Below are 16,406 nucleotides of genomic sequence, written 5' to 3'. Positions count from 1 at the left end.
GTTATCTCTGGATATGGACAATGAAGGCAGTGCTCACAGTTTTCTTTACAAAGCCTGGTCGCAGGGTTATCTGTACATGTTGTCAGCCGAGCTGATGGCATCACAATAGCTCATCGAGACGGTGCGCTGCGTTGCTATGGTCTCGGGAGGCGATGAAATGATCTGAACCCGCGCCGGGCCCTGGGCTTGAACCGCGCTCTAACTCGGATGGCGTTCAGTACTAGAGCGAAATTCCCTGCACTGCTTGGTCGATATCACCGCAACGTATCCATGCCTTAATGCCACATAATATAAAACGGAACAAAGCAATCAAGGTACAAGGTACGCCTCGTACATTTAAACGCTTAGTGACACAAGTTAACAAATGTGAAAATGCAGGCTCCAAACTTGGCCCACACTAGAGCACGGGGAGCTCAATAACTTCTAAACGCAGAATAAAAGAAAGACAACGGCTGGAATGTATCCGCAATACTGCACCCAATAAATCAAACAGTGACAACAACAATAAAACGACTAACCGGTCGTTGCGTCCTAAACAACAGCGACAATAGCGGAGAATAGTCAGCAAATAAAACTGTTGACTCGGTGAAACGCCACGCAGTAGGAACGTCACCGTACCTGAGCACCGCGGTAACTATAGTGGCCCTTACACTTAACACGGCGCGCTCGGTATCCTAAAACAGACCGCACCACCGATCCTCTTATCGACTGCCAAACCGTCCCCAACGTCGGGGACCTGCGTCCCACGGCAGCTGTTCGCAAACTGCGAGTTGGCGAAGACGAGTCGAGTAACGTCCCCGAAACAGCCTGGCAAAAAAACGCTTCCGTCGGGTCGTTTGTACACAAAGATGTCGTGTCTTGGCAACCGCCGGCATTTCGGTGGCATCTCTGTGGCGATGCCGCAGTGTCTCGTTGCTCTGGGCCCCCGCGTTCTAGTTCTGCTGGAGGAGCAGCTGTTCCAGCTCGTCGGCGGACCGCAGCAGGAAGGCCGCCGACTCCCGGTAGCCCGCGATGAGCTGCTTCACGGCGTTCACCTCGGTCGGGTTGAGCGAGTACTTCAACGCCATGGCCGGCCTGTCCACGCCGTTGCCGACGCACTTCTTGACGCTCAGGTCGGTCGGGCCGTTGTTGCTGTTGCACGACGAGGACGAGACGCTGGTGCCTCCCAGGCTGCCGGCGTGCCTGTGGTGCACGTGGTAGTGGTGGCCGTTGGCGACCGCGGTCGCCGCCGTCACCGCCGCCGTCAGCCCGACGCCGTTGGTGGCCGAGACGTTGTTGAAGCACTTGTGGTGGTGGTGGGTGTGGGGGGTGTGCGGGCTCGCCGCCCCGGTGATCCCGTTCATGAAGCTGTTCACCGGCGAGGACGACGAGGACGACGACGTCACCGTCCCGGGAGACGTGAGGATGCCGTTCGACGACACGGAAGGGTTCGCCGAGGCCGTCGTGAAGTGCTGGTGGAATTGCTGCGGGTGGTGGTGGTGCATGTGGAAGGGGCAGACGGCGGTCACGTCGACGCCGGACGCGTTCACGGCGCTGCTCGCGGTCAGGGTGGAGCCGGCGGTGACCGAAGACAGGGCCACCGGGGAGCTCGTGGCCAGCAGACCGTTCGTCGTCGAAGCGTTGCTCGTGACGATGGGCGCCGTCAACCGGCTGATGAGCTGGCTGCTCACGTTGTTGGTCATTGAGGCGGCGCTGCTGTTGGCCGACAGAGACGCCGGCACGCCCGCCAATACAGCACCGGCGCCACCGGATCCGCCCACGCCGACGGTCACGTGGTAGCCGGGAGCCGTGGAACGGCCCGGGATGTCCAGCTCCATCTGGAACGAGAAAGGACAGCATGTGGAACGTCGCCGCAAGTTCTCCGCCGAGCATCAATCTGTAGGCTATACTTAGCTTCTTGTTATAGAGGTAGGCCGGACTACAAAACACGCATGTAGAGGTATCAAGCATTGCTGCCACCAGCACGATCGCTCTCAATTTAAATATCATAGGAGGAAGTAATCAAGCTCATAATTAGATGACGGAAGGTACGGAAATGGTGTGGAGTTGTAGCTATGAAGCATAGCATATTCTGACGAGGCTATTGTGCCTGCGAGGAACTAGTAGAAATTCCGTTCAATACCTTGTTATGTCCTTACCATTGCGCAAGTCTACTGCGTCGCTAGCCTCATTTAGTACTGGCATCCCTTCGCACGAACTCTCTCCTCGCCATCAGCAAGTTAGAGCATCTCACCTGTTGCACCAATTTCGGTTACATCTATTATTGAGTTATTGTTAGAAAGTACGCTTTTATCACAAACAATTAGACGGACGTTTCATGCCCACCCTTCCCCCCTCCTGTGAAGTAAACCATTTCTCTTTAACTAAGGCTCTGGACTCACCAGAATGCCAACGTAAGCAGCCTACCCACTTGGATTTGTGGGCTGACAAAGAAAAGTTCAGAACGACTACCCAAGAGGAACGGTCACAATAATAACAGCCATTGGCGTTCAGTAGAGATAATCACGACAGTACTGGCAGATTACTCGAGTGCTACAGCGAGAAGAAAAAGATAAGGCGACGAAGGTCGATTCTGTTGGCGACAGCAGGAAGGTCAGTCAAAGAAGTGGCAAGAAAACTAGCGAGAAAAGCCTTTACGTCGAGGAGATGAAGAGGCAATGACTAACGGATAGATGTTGAATATACTTATGAATAACAGCGACCTCACGTACACGGCATTCGAAAAACGTGGCGCACGGAGAATAGCCCTCAAATATCACGATGTACTACATATAACGGGACCGTACCCTAGGGAATAACTTTTTTTTGCTTTCAGGAAAAACAAAAACCTACCGGTAACGGCTGGAGACCGAGCCTCATCCTCTTGGCGTTGTTGGTTTCGTTCTCGCACGCTGACGCCAGGATCTGCTCGGCAAGCGGGGACGTGAGATGAGGAACTGCCGTGCGACCCTATACGCGTCGGAAAAATTAGAGAAGGGAAACGAACAGTCACAAGGCCCGTCTTCGCGCCAAGCGTGAACTGTGTCGACTACTCGAGCTCGTCATCGCTACACGACTGTCTGGGACCTGACGCTATTCATTATTACTCTCGTCGCGTAATCTCTCTGTGAATCTATGGGCAAGTTTCTCGGCCACTTCCGAACATGATAGCGTCCACGAAGTTACAAGAATGCAAGGCCGGATATTAATGTGATTCGAGCTATACAGAACCCCTTTCTTGCCTGTGTCGCCAAACAGAAAGAAAAAAAAACGGCTGGAATGCGTGTACAATACTTCACATTGCAATGCAAACAATGAGAGCAATAAGAAAACGAAGCACTTGCCATTGCGCTCTAAAGAACGACAACAGCATAAATTAGGAAATAAATTTCGGTCAGTTGATAAAATGCTGCCCAGTCAGAACGTCACCGTACCAGTGGCCCTCGAAAGCTTAACACGCCGCACTCAGTAACCTAAACACACCACTTATCGATAGTCAAACCGTCCCCAAAATATTAGTGCTTCAAGAAATTCATCTGCTTTCACTAAACCGAAGGGCGCCAACAAAGGGACAGGAATTCACGACTAACTCTACGGTTCTTCACGATACGCAGACAGGACATCCAATTCCCTATAGCGATTGCTTATAATCTCTAAAAAGTGTTTATTTTTATCGACCATTCGTTTCGTCTAAGCAACATGCAGATGTTCACACAACATGCAGATTTTCACACGCAACAGAGCACACATTATCGTGGAGCAAGTGGCGAATCGTAGGACCAGCACCATAGTCCATCAAGCCTTTCCAAAGGTGGGGAAAAAAAGAACGGCACACGAGCTTCCACGGAGGGCTAAGTTATGAAACCATTTCTTCGCAAATTCAATGGCCAGTAGTATAACGAATGTCATGCTATGACCACAGTGTGGAAACAATCATTCGTACGCTCCTTATTTGCTTTTCTTTTTTCTGCCTTTACTGTCCCAATGCCTAAATGCATTGACACCTGATGAAATGCGTATGCTAGGTGCCGAAATGTGTCCAGGTTCAACATTAACGCAGGCGTGCTGATATCGTGACCACGTCCTGCTTACTTCTAGCACCCGTAGCGCTTGATTCTTGATCGATTGTGAACCTGCCCTTAACACAGGACACGATATTGTTACCGTTTCAAAAACTCAATTTCCAAAACCACCTTGGGAGTCACTTCATTTATACATTCAACCTTGTAATAGTGTCGGGGCATTTTACTTGCGATACCAGGTTATACCAAGTGATGATGCAATTAGCATTCTTGGGCTACTTCACATAGTTGTTGCTCAGCGACCAGTCTTTCCCAACCTCTTCAATAAAATAAAAAATAAAAATAGGACATTTCACGTTTTCCCGTGCATATGCCGGAATTGAGCCCACATCACATGGTTTATTTCAAGCACAGCAGCCCGAATCTTTAGTGAGGTACCCCACGATTGCACTGTTTGTGGATGCGAGGAGAACATTGACCCCTTATTGTGCCATTGTCCTCAATTTCAAGCACAAAGACAATCTTTGTCCAACACATTGAGGAAATTAGATGATCGTCCTCTGAGTGAACAGACAGTACTAGCGCACCGTCCCCACCGATCATCGGCTCAGAAGGCAGTGAATGCACTTTTGTGCTTTCTCAGAACGTCTGGTTAGCGCGAGCGGCTTTAACTCAAGTACTGTCCGTACACGTCTCTACACCTTTTCTCTCCCTTCTCTCTTTTCCCCCTTTTCCCTTCCCCCAGCGTAGGGTAGCCAACCAGACTTTTGACTGGTTAACATCCCTGCCTTCCTATATTCCTCTCTCTCTCTCTCTCCCCCACGATTGCACTCGGTACGTGCCAATCTTTATTGAACCTACTTCACGTCTACTTGGGTCGCTGGGGTTGTGCCATCCGGCATGTGGCCATTTAGAGAAAAATTCTCAGCGTTCGCACGCACCAGCGCGTCACTCATCTCGGAGGCCTCGAGCGGACTTCTCGGCAGCACCGCTGAGTGTCGCCGAGTGTCTAGCGGGAAAGGCGAGAGAGTAGATCAGTTGCAATACACGGCTCACACATAATACCTTCAAGGCATGCATTCGCACACAACGGCGGGTCACGAATTTCGGAGGCCAAGCGCGGGCATCGCGGTGCCACCGCTAGATGGCGCAGCGTGTCCAAAAAGAATAAGATCCTAAGAAAAGTTTCGAGGTACCGCCATTCCCTTTCTCCACCCTTCCCTTCTACTCTAATCCTCTTGCTACCTGCAGGGCCGCTAGCGCCGCCAAAGGTTCCAGTCCATCACGCGCGCCGTAACGAATAGCTTCTAATATGTATCGCACTACATAAAATATCAGTACTCGCTTCAAAACTATTCCATGCAGTAAATTCCTATTCATGTGTATGTTGGCGTAAGCCAAGCTGCGTGAAAAAAAAAAACTTTGGAAACTTTGGGGACGCTAGTGATCGTGGCGATCACGTCGAAGTTCCACGTGGCCGCACTAACCCAATCACGCGCTGGAAACGACGGGAGAGCGCGATGATGGAAACGGCGGCTGCATGAAAGAATGGCACTGCCTTGAAACGTTTTTTTTTTCTAGGGTGCTTATTAGGGAAGCGCAAGAGTGGAGGCCGGTAGCACACACAGCCCATACGCACTGCCGCGCCACCGGTGCAGTCTCGGAGGCCACACAAAGGATCACGCGCAGACTTCGCGGCGGCGGCGCTAGATGGGGCAGCGCGGGAGAGGAGCCCCGCTGCAGTACAGGCCTCGTGCAACGCGCGTTTCGGCGGTGGCGATACGTTGCGTCATTGCGCTGTCAATGATAATCGCATTGCCGCCGGCAGTCATCGTGAAGGTGGGTTCTACCGGAATTTCTGCACTGGCGCGTGTCATCTTGCCTGAATCGTTGACGTTACGCCTAATTCGTTGACGTAACGACCGTCATTCGCCGCATGCACGACTAGATGGCGCCACAGTACTTAACCGGAACAACAAACACAGAGACTTCGGCAAGGAGCACAGCGTGTTCGTATTACTAGCCCAAGGTCGTCAATGTTCACCCGGAGCGGCAAGTGATGAGCAAGGCAGAGTACGTTAGCGGCACCCTGCGCTAGAAGGACCTGTATTTCAGTCGCACTTTTATAACAGCCTCTAGGTTTTTGTCCTTGTCGCTGTTATCAACCTATGCATGCACTAGTCTACAGCTAGTTTGTTACGTAAAGGAAAAAGGCTTTCGTGAAAAAAAAATCAGTATAGCGAGAAGGGAACGAAACCATCTATCTTTATTTCCTCTAGCACACGCTTCCCGACCGTTTCGCGAAACCTTCGCAAGAAGGGCTGCGGATAGTGGGCTCTTTACCGTATTCATTACTTCACAGTTAGTCAATGCACTGTTGCATCAACTTGTCGACGCAAGATACTTAGAAGAACGAAGAAAACAAAAGAAGCGCGTACACTCACGTCCCACCCGTTGAGGTCGCGGGTGCGCTTGGTTCGGCGGCAGGACTTGAGGTAGGTGCGAATGCGCTTGCGGGCGCGCTCGGCGAACTCTGGAAACTGCCGGCTGCAAGAGTCGATGATGGCCTGGATCTTCTCCTTGGGCTGCCGGGAGATGGGCACCATGCGGTCCAGGTTCTCGTCCACGAACAGACGCACGAACATCTGCGCATAACAAAAATGGGGGGGTGGGGGTGAGGAGGAGGGGTCATGGCACTCGGCGCGCAGCTGGCGAGCTTTTCCGACAGCTGGCAGCATGAGCATGAAACCTGCCCCGCGAAATTTAGGCAAGAACGAGGTGCTCCAATCTATATTTAAATGCTGTAGAAATCTTCAATATCTAATAAAGTTATTGTTACAAAAGATGTTGTTTGTTATGAGTGGTGTTTGTTACAAGAGGCTTTAAGAGAACCACAGAAGCACAGTACATCAATGTGGAGGCTCGCGAAAGGCGCTATCGTTGACAAATCAAAGGAGCATTAGTTAGGGCTAACTGGAACGCATTACTTCTTTACTGCTTTCAAGACAGCGCGTGTCTTCGGCAGGATTTCGCTCTGTTAGTCGGAGCGTCGCGCCATCATTGGCGATGGGATTGTAGAATTGTAGAGGTACAAAATCGTACTATATCGTGTCGTCTTTCGCGAGTTTGTTTATTTATTCAGAATGCCTTACAAGTCCATTGAGGGGCATTCGCAATTGAATTCGTGTATGTAGGTGGCCTTTCGCACTAACATGAGTCGAAGTTAGCGCCCGTGTTTCGTTGATCCGATGTCCTTGTCAATTTCGCGCCGCCTGTTACCATGGGGGGCGAACGAACGAACGAATTTTGTCCTGTAGCAGGCACTCACGTTGAAAGCCTTGAGGCGCTCGGGGTCGTAGGAGCTGATGTCGAGCTTGTCCTGCTCATCGTCGTCGTCCTCCTCGTCCTCGTCCTTGGTGCCGGCCGACAGGTCGTCCGGTTCGGCTGCCGGAGGACTCTGCACAGGACAGCGGGACGCGATGAAAACGTGACAGCACGAAACCGCAACTAAATCGGAGATGCCGTACTGACGTCATCAAGGACGCCATTCGGGCGGTTAGATACTGATATCATGCCCTGATAATCTATCTTGTTTTTTTAATTTTCTCCGCTGAACATAGCGATACTGTGTACAGCCAAACGGTATAGTGCGATTCTGGTGCCCCAGAGAAAGAGAGAAAGAGTAAGCACGAGGATTAAACAGTAGTTTTGGTTGGCCGCCTGCAAAAGGAAATAGGGGGGGGGGGGGATAAGGAGTTTGAAAGCGAAAGCGTCCCTAGAACTGATGTGGTAAGCCATCGACAGACATCGTGCACAAACCGGTAAAGTGGATTTCTCGAAATAAGCGGAACCCATTGGAGGACGAGTATCAAAATTCAAGGGGTCAAATTACCGGTACATATCCTGAGAATGTCGTACTGGGGACAGTAGGTCAGTACTGGTTAGATCTATTGGTTAAACTCTAGTGGGAGTGTGAGTACTGTGACGTAAGTATGCAATTATGCGACCATGGAGCAAGTATGCGACCAATATACGCGTAATAAGCAACACCGCAACAAACGCAAATTAACAGAGAGGCTGGGAGAAATCTCCCGGAACGGCTGGATGCACCTGACGGAGGCGGCGAGCACAGCCCGCACTGTCAGCGCTCGGCCGCCAGCAAGGCGCACTTCGCTCCCGACCAAGTCCGGACACATGTCGAACGCTCCGATAGTCGCGTTAGTCGCGTTAGTCGCGTTCTGTATAGTTAAAAGTAACGATAGGCGTCGCTCGCCTTCCACGGGCCTCCACGGGGCAAACTAATGCTAACGCATTACTGTCGCATGAATCTATTTGACCACCATAAATTTCTTTCTTTCTTTTATGCTGCATTTTCCAGCACCACACGTCGTGTTCCACAAGGGCATAGGGTGCGTGCCGCGCAAGTGGAGCCCCTGTCCCGCGCTCTCTTTCGCCACCAGAAGCTGGCGCCTGGCAAGTGTGTTTGTATATACTTGCTACCGGGGAGAGAGAGAGAGAGAGAAGGGAAGACGGAAAGGCAGGGAGGTTAACCAGACTGAGTCCAGTTTGCTACCCTACAAGTGAGGAGGGGAATGGGGAGTGGAAGAGGAAGAGAGAGAACTTAGGTGTAGGATGTCTATAGTCGGACACTCAAGTCTGTTGCCCTCAGGTAACGAAAAAGCGCTCGAACTGCTTTCTGGGCCAATGAACTGTGAGGGCCAGGCTCCCAAGATCTTCGCTTAGACTCTCCAGCGTGTCTTAAATAGACTGGATGACAGGCCATTTACTTGCTACCGGAAACGGAACCACGCTTGGCGGGTGGTCGATTTACCTGTCCTCGGTCCGCGAAGCCGTGATCGCCCGCCGTCGACGTCCCGCTGCCGGCAAAACCACCGGACCCTCCAGGCAGCGACGTCGCCGGCTTGGCGGTCATGTTCACGGGCTGCTGGGTGTCCATGGCCTCGTCGGCGACGCGACCGGCCTCCGGGTAGGGACGCCGGCCGGCCGCCGACGAGGGCGACCCGGCTTTCGCCGAGCCCGCGTCCTCCGGTCGGGGCGACGTCGCCGGGGCGGCGGCGTCCGCCATGTGCGCGTCTGCTCCTCCTGCCGCCGCGACCGACGGAGTCTCCTTGGAGTCTACCACGCCCGCGTCGGCACTCGCCTCTCCGTCGCCGTCGTCGTCGTCGTAGTTGGGCGTCGCCTCATCGTCGCTCAGCTCGTCGCTGCCCAGCGTCGAGTCCTGCGGGATCATCATCATCGTCGCCACAAACATCAGCGTCATCATCATCATCATTAGTGATTTGTTTTCTTAACGGAGAAAAAAAATCGGAAGGCAGGCTGTTTTTAGGGCTGCCAATGTCAATGTCTCAGATGCGCCACTACTCTGGCGAGAACAATGACAAAAAAAAAGAACTAAGAAAGAGCTATCCGCATGCATTTAGAGACGCAAGCACATGACGCGAGCATACAAATAGCGTCGCTGTACGTGTATAGCCCCAGCAGCTTAGTGCAGTACGTGAAAGAGTCATCCATCACAAAGAACAGGAGCAGCGCGCACAAGCGCGCACGCACGCACACGTATATATATATATATATATATATATATATATATATATATATATATATATATATATAGCGAGAGAGAGACAGAGAGAGAGAGAGTCACATCATCATCAACAACAACAACTACAACAACAAGAAGATGAAGAGGCATTCAATCATGACGACATCCAATGCAAACATTTCGCTGAACAAAAGACTGCTCAGGCGTTTTCCAACAGGACATGCGCTATTGTCCTGAGCCCATCATGGCGTCCGACCCGCTTCCGCGACATCCTGCGTTTTTAAACCTTCGCAACCCCTTTTCGTACCCGTTATCCGTGAGCGCCCCTTGAGTAGACTGGACGTCCACCCTTGGCTACGCAGATCCAAAGGCAACGCCATGACAAAACGGCGTTTAATAACACCTCTCGTTGATTTTCTTCTTATTGCGTTGAGTGCAGTCGTCTGGCAAGACCTTGAAAGCGCCAAACTCCCGAATTTAGTGAGGCAATAAGTGAGGAGCGCTGCGAGGGCTCAGTGGCTTCTCCAGAGGTAAACGACTGTTCGCCTTCTTTGTCCAGTGAGATTCCCTTTCCTGCATGTTTTACCGAGCTCCAGTGCACTGCTTTGTAAAAGTGAATGAAGTAGTCGTCTCCAGGAGGAGCCGCAGCTTTCCTGCCTTCTTCGTGTTTCTTCTCTTGTGCCTAAAATGTATCTGCCTTTCTCGGCGTCAAGTCGCAGCGCTGCCATCTTCTCGGCTGAGTCGAGGGGTGGGGGTGTTAGTGGTGAAGGAGGAGGAACAATGAGTCGAGGTGGAGCCTTTAAATATTACCACGCAAGCCTCGTACACCGACGAGGGTAGATAGCGAGGGATCACGTTACTACGTCATATAATCAATGTCCTAGGTATCTTAGTAAGATCGCAGCGAATGAACGGCAAGTGAACACCCCTTGCGTTTGTAACAATTGGTTGGCAGCTGTGACGCTGCGGCGCTGCAGTTTGAGGGCGCCTCTTTTGCATGTGTGTGTGTGTATGTGAGAGAGAGAGAGAGAGAGAGAGAGAGAGAGAGAGAGAGAGAGAGAGAGAGAGAGAGAGAGAGAGACAGACAGACAGACAGACAGACAGACAGACAGACAGACAGACAGACAGACAGACAGCCAGCCAGCCAGCCAGCCAGCCAGCCAGCCAGCCAGCCAGCCAGCCAGCCAGCCAGCCAGCCAGCCAGCCAGCCAGCCAGCCAGCCAGCCAGCCAGCCAGCCAGCCAGCCAGCCAGCCAGCCAGCCAGCCAGCCAGCCAGCCAGCCAGCCAGCCAGCCAGCCAGCCAGCCAGCCAGCCAGCCAGCCAGCCAGCCAGCCAGCCAGCCAGCCAGCCAGCCAGCCAGCCAGCCAGCCAGCCAGCCAGCCAGCCAGCCAGCCAGCCAGCCAGCCAGCCAGCCAGCCAGCCAGCCAGCCAGCCAGCCAGCCAGCCAGCCAGCCAGCCAGCCAGCCAGCCAGCCAGCCAGCCAGCCAGCCAGCCAGCCAGCCAGCCAGCCAGCCAGCCAGCCAGCCAGCCAGCCAGCCAGCCAGCCAGCCAGCCAGCCAGCCAGCCAGCCAGCCAGCCAGCCAGCCAGCCAGCCAGCCAGCCAGCCAGCCAGCCAGCCAGCCAGCCAGCCAGCCAGCCAGCCAGCCAGCCAGCCAGCCAGCCAGCCAGCCAGCCAGCCAGCCAGCCAGCCAGCCAGCCAGCCAGCCAGCCAGCCAGCCAGCCAGCCAGCCAGCCAGCCAGCCAGCCAGCCAGCCAGCCAGCCAGCCAGCCAGCCAGCCAGCCAGCCAGCCAGCCAGCCAGCCAGCCAGCCAGCCAGCCAGCCAGCCAGCCAGCCAGCCAGCCAGCCAGCCAGCCAGCCAGCCAGCCAGCCAGCCAGCCAGCCAGCCAGCCAGCCAGCCAGCCAGCCAGCCAGCCAGCCAGCCAGCCAGCCAGCCAGCCAGCCAGCCAGCCAGCCAGCCAGCCAGCCAGCCAGCCAGCCAGCCAGCCAGCCAGCCAGCCAGCCAGCCAGCCAGCCAGCCAGCCAGCCAGCCAGCCAGCCAGCCAGCCAGCCAGCCAGCCAGCCAGCCAGCCAGCCAGCCAGCCAGCCAGCCAGCCAGCCAGCCAGCCAGCCAGCCAGCCAGCCAGCCAGCCAGCCAGCCAGCCAGCCAGCCAGCCAGCCAGCCAGCCAGCCAGCCAGCCAGCCAGCCAGCCAGCCAGCCAGCCAGCCAGCCAGCCAGCCAGCCAGCCAGCCAGCCAGCCAGCCAGCCAGCCAGCCAGCCAGCCAGCCAGCCAGCCAGCCAGCCAGCCAGCCAGCCAGCCAGCCAGCCAGCCAGCCAGCCAGCCAGCCAGCCAGCCAGCCAGCCAGCCAGCCAGCCAGCCAGCCAGCCAGCCAGCCAGCCAGCCAGCCAGCCAGCCAGCCAGCCAGCCAGCCAGCCAGCCAGCCAGCCAGCCAGCCAGCCAGCCAGCCAGCCAGCCAGCCAGCCAGCCAGCCAGCCAGCCAGCCAGCCAGCCAGCCAGCCAGCCAGCCAGCCAGCCAGCCAGCCAGCCAGCCAGCCAGCCAGCCAGACAGACAGACAGACAGACAGACAGACAGACAGACAGACAGACAGACAGACAGACAGATAGACAGACAGATAGATAGATAGATAGATAGATAGATAGATAGATAGATAGATAGATAGATAGATAGATAGATAGATAGATAGCTTTATATGAATGCTTATGAGGTGGGGGGCATTTGCCTTGCCTTCAAGTGCGCGCTCACTCTCAGTTTTTCGCAAAAGAGCTCTTGGTCTGGGTCTTTCCATATTTTGTTTTTTTACTGAAATGTTGCTGGATCGTCTTTACCTTCCGTACAGAACTGTTGAGGTGGATCGAATTGGATTTTGGGCTTTTGCGTGCCAGAACCAGGCTTTGATTATGAGGCACGCCGTAGTGGGGAACTCCGGATTAATTTTGACCACGAGGGGATCTTTACCATGCCCTCAATTAATGCACGGAACACGGGCGTTTTTGCATTGCGCCTCCATTGAAATGCGGGCGCCGCGGCCAGGATTTGATCCCGCAACCTCGTGCTTAGCAGCGCCACACCACAGCCACTAAATCACCTCTGCAGGTACTGTTGAAATAGTGTGACATTCATGACGTCTGATCTGACACTATGGCAAGCTCAATGCGAAATCACCGTTTTGGCACCGCATGGTTAGATAAGTTTAGCTATAAGGCTTATATTTACTGGGTGGAATGACAACGTAAATGCAGAACGCACGCTTGAAAACGCAGAGAAGGAAGCGAACGCAACAGTGAACGCGTGTTCACTCTAGCTGAAACCAATACTTTGATGTTTAACGCATTCGAGTACTAAATGAAAACGTATGAGTACTCTACGTTGGTTTAGCGACTTACCGTCGCATCGGAAAAGTTGTTCCTTCGAAGAACCGCAATAACGACGACGACAACAGAAACGCATATAGCAACTGACCGGAGCAACCAAAAAACCCAATGCCTCACACCCATCATTTTAACGCGACAGCGTTAAAGAGCACATGTCGCAGAAAATCCGGCGTCGGCGTCCAGCGTGGCGTTTGACGTCACTTCGGGAAAAATAATTTCGAACCGAATTCCGGACCACGCATGCCCAACTACTTCCCTACCACGAACGTTGCCCATACCTTCTCTTTCATTCTTTATAAAGTTATTGCTCGGAATTTTGGTAACGGCAGTCCACAAACAAACGTAACGAAAAAGAAACACCGACAGAGCATGTCCTTTATGTTAGCTCTTCTGAGACTGAAATAATAAAAGTGCGAAACAATAACAGGAGATCGAACCACGCAAGAGGCCGCGTTTCTACCAGAAAGCTCGCCTTCGTGCATAGCGTTCGCAGCCACCGTTTCCCGATAAACGTTTCGGTTACATAAGCTGCAGTTGCCCGGAAGCATGAAAAGCAGTAAGGGGTCTTTGAACGCTAATCGCGTTCCGCTCTTAAAGGCGAAGCTTAAACGCCCTCAAAATTTTAGTTCGGGGTGGTACGACGATTCTGCACTGCAACCTGGCAACTTCGTCTTGAAAAGCGGGTTACAAGGCACCTGCCAGAAAACAATGTAAAACACAATCTGGGGCCAACTGGCATTCCTTTCCGACTACGAATAAAGAGGGATAGGTTTGAAAAACGGCACACAAGAGTCAACAACCGAGAAACACACTCTGCGTAAGAAGATATTCGCTTCGGAATCCGCCTTCTCGCGTCAAGATTCATCGCGTGTTCGCTCGAGAAGACCGCACCACCACCATGTTTCTCGCTTCGTCGCGGCACCGGCTGCAGGCAAGGGTGGGGGGGAGGGAGGCAGGGGACGCTCAACTACGTAAACAAACAGCAATAGATCACCCGGAGAAAGGAATGGAGGAAACGATATAACAAGGAAAACCAGGGAGGAAGAAAAGCCCGCAAAGGAAGGGTGAGCCCAATGGAACGACGTCCATAAGAACGCCCGGAAAATGGGCACAGCTTGTTCTTCACTTCCCCACCGTCCCCATTTCTCCTCTCGTGCCTTCTGCCACCGGCTTTCCCCTTTTACCCTCTTTTCTCCCTTTAGTCACCACCGCTCTCCCTTTCACCGTTAGTTCCAGCCTGTCACCAAGCGCGCCCGAGGACACAACGATCGCGAAGCAACGCGCGGAGTCTGCTACAAGCGCGACCAAACACCAAAATAGCCAGGAAGTAGGAAAGAGAAGAAAGACGAGAGAGAGAGAGAGAAAGGAGGGAAACCTGAGAGAGAGGGGGAGGGGGAAACAAAAGGAAGTAATAACTAAAAGAAGAAAAGGCGAGCGCGGAGCCCAGTTCCTGCACCCCCCTCCTTTCCTTGTTGCCCGTGACAACGGGCGTAGCGGCGAATCACGTGATATTTTCCCTGCCCTTCTGCTCCCCTCACGACTCTGCCCGCTCGTCCCCAGACCAACTTCTTTTGCCTTTTTTTTCAACGTCTGCCTCCTGTTCTGCTTACTACCACCCACGCTTCTCTCCTCCTTTCGGTCTGAACAACGCTTCTCTTCTTCTACATGGAGGAGTCAACACCAACAACAAAAAAAAAGATAACCACGAGAGGGAGATAAGGGGAAAAAAGGGGGAAACAGACAAGTCACATACGAGAGGCCTACGCTGTGTCCTGCGCCGCGATTATGTACTCTTTCCCCTCTGGACGCTGCTGCCGCTATGTCTGCTCGGCTTGGCTGGCGAGCTCCGGCGCAGACTGTGGCGAGTGAGTACCCGAGTGCCCAACCCCTCCCACCCCCGCGTCCCCACTCCCTCCTTGTATACCCGTCTCATCCCGACCGTGCCTGTCGGGGCAGAAAAAAAAGTTTGTGCGCTTTTTTCCCGGGCTCTCCTTCGGGACGAGACAGAAAGAGGGTAAAGAAGCAGGAAGGAACAAAAACAGAGGAGAGCTAGCGGGAAAGGCATTCGTCCACTTGTTGCTACACAAGATGGAACACGAAAGGAAAGCAGTGGCGGGCTCTGCCGCCAGAGCTGCCGGGGCCTGCAAGACGGGAACGTCGTCCTCGCTACGAAGAAGTAAAGGAAGAAATCCTAATGGCTCGTTCCAAAAGAACGGACCTGAGAGAAACGATGAAACGTTACAAAAGATGTGTAAGGGGCCAGTGGAAACGCACCTAGATAAAAATGTAACTTCTAGGGCACGCGTCCCAAGGATGGAGAAAATGGGGTTCCTTCTTTCCCCACTGAGGGAAGAAAGAAGAGGGACGTTCCCTATTCTTTCTCCGAAGAACGGACGTTATGGCGAGAAAGAAGGCTTGCAGGAAGCGGCAGTATGAAACGTCGCAGGGCTATAGGAACAAATGTCTCGCGGAAGAACGAGTAAGTTCCGGGGATATGGAGAGGGTGGCAAGCGCAAGCTAAACGCCTGGCTGCAGAAAATTTAGTTAGAATACTCATAGAAGGAAGCGCAAAACATGAAAAGCGGGCGCAGAAAAATTCTGACACAAAATTGGGGGAGCTGTTTCTTAGGGACCGACTGGTAGTGGGGAGGGGCAAAGGTGGCGAAAAAAAAAGACCCACGTTTGATGACTGAAGTAGAGAAAATAAGTAAGCGCGATAAAGTGCGACGTTTTATTCGAGAAAAGTGCGAAGAAACGAGGAAAACGAAGATCGAAGAAACGGGAAGTGGGGAAGGAGCAGCGCGTTGAATGGAGCGCTAATACACTGCAACGTGTGCAAGCACTAAAACGTGCTGAGAGAGAGGGAGAGGCGAAAAATTCTCAAGGGAAATGACAGGCAACTTCAACGCGCCCAAAGACAGCTTGAAAGTGGGGAATAAACCTACAAATACACATATACGCGAACTATAAATGTGCAGTACGCGCTCGCTACTTGACAGGTGAGTTACGATTCCCAAAACTACAGCAGACGGGACGTCTAACACGGTGAGTAATACGGAAGGCGCAAAAAATAAAGAGAAAGAAGCAAAGGCGGCGTTAAAACGACGTAAGGAACGGTACTCGGCGCAGCGATCAAAGAAGGGGGGGAAATCGTTGTAGAAGCGAGCGCGTCGAGGTAAAATAATTTTTAAAAAAGAAAAAAGCCGAACCCAACTCCATACCGCTCCCCGGGCTGTCGACCTGTCTCTGTCGTCATTTCGAACCGACATCGTTTGTTTGCTTGTGCATTACTTGGTTTTTTTAGGGTTTAGGCGGGACGAGGCACGTGAGGCACTGACTGCAAGGACACTAAAGCACTACGCATAAAGCGAGCAGCTAAACTTTTGGAAAGAGAGAAAGAGGAATAGGCAATAAAGGTAAGAATACCAATGTACCAAAAAAAAAGGAAGAGTTTGTGCACTTGTCCTTTC

General features: G+C 53.1%; 1 protein-coding gene across 4 annotated transcripts in view; it reads right to left on the bottom strand.

Moving 5' to 3' along the window:
- Window positions 1–437: 437 nt before the first annotated feature.
- LOC139060907 (nucleolar protein 4) overlaps window positions 438–16,406 on the bottom strand; it is a 133,984-nt gene continuing 118,015 nt past the window's right edge. The window contains exons 5-9 of one of the 4 annotated variants that reach the window (XM_070540203.1): window positions 8,833–9,240; window positions 7,330–7,458; window positions 6,440–6,646; window positions 2,833–2,949; window positions 438–1,817 (exon numbers count right to left, since the gene is read on the bottom strand). In XM_070540203.1, coding sequence (XP_070396304.1) covers window positions 933–1,817; window positions 2,833–2,949; window positions 6,440–6,646; window positions 7,330–7,458; window positions 8,833–9,240 — 1,746 coding nt within the window. In that variant the 3' untranslated portion in view covers window positions 438–932. The remainder of the gene's footprint in view (window positions 1,818–2,832; window positions 2,950–6,439; window positions 6,647–7,329; window positions 7,459–8,832; window positions 9,241–16,406) is intronic. The other 3 variants (XM_070540204.1, XM_070540205.1, XM_070540206.1) reach the window with 3 other exon arrangements.

This window comes from Dermacentor albipictus, chromosome 6, assembly GCF_038994185.2.
Source record: "Dermacentor albipictus isolate Rhodes 1998 colony chromosome 6, USDA_Dalb.pri_finalv2, whole genome shotgun sequence".
Taxonomy (NCBI): domain Eukaryota; kingdom Metazoa; phylum Arthropoda; class Arachnida; order Ixodida; family Ixodidae; genus Dermacentor; species Dermacentor albipictus.
This window is presented reverse-complemented; position numbering and strand designations above follow the sequence as displayed.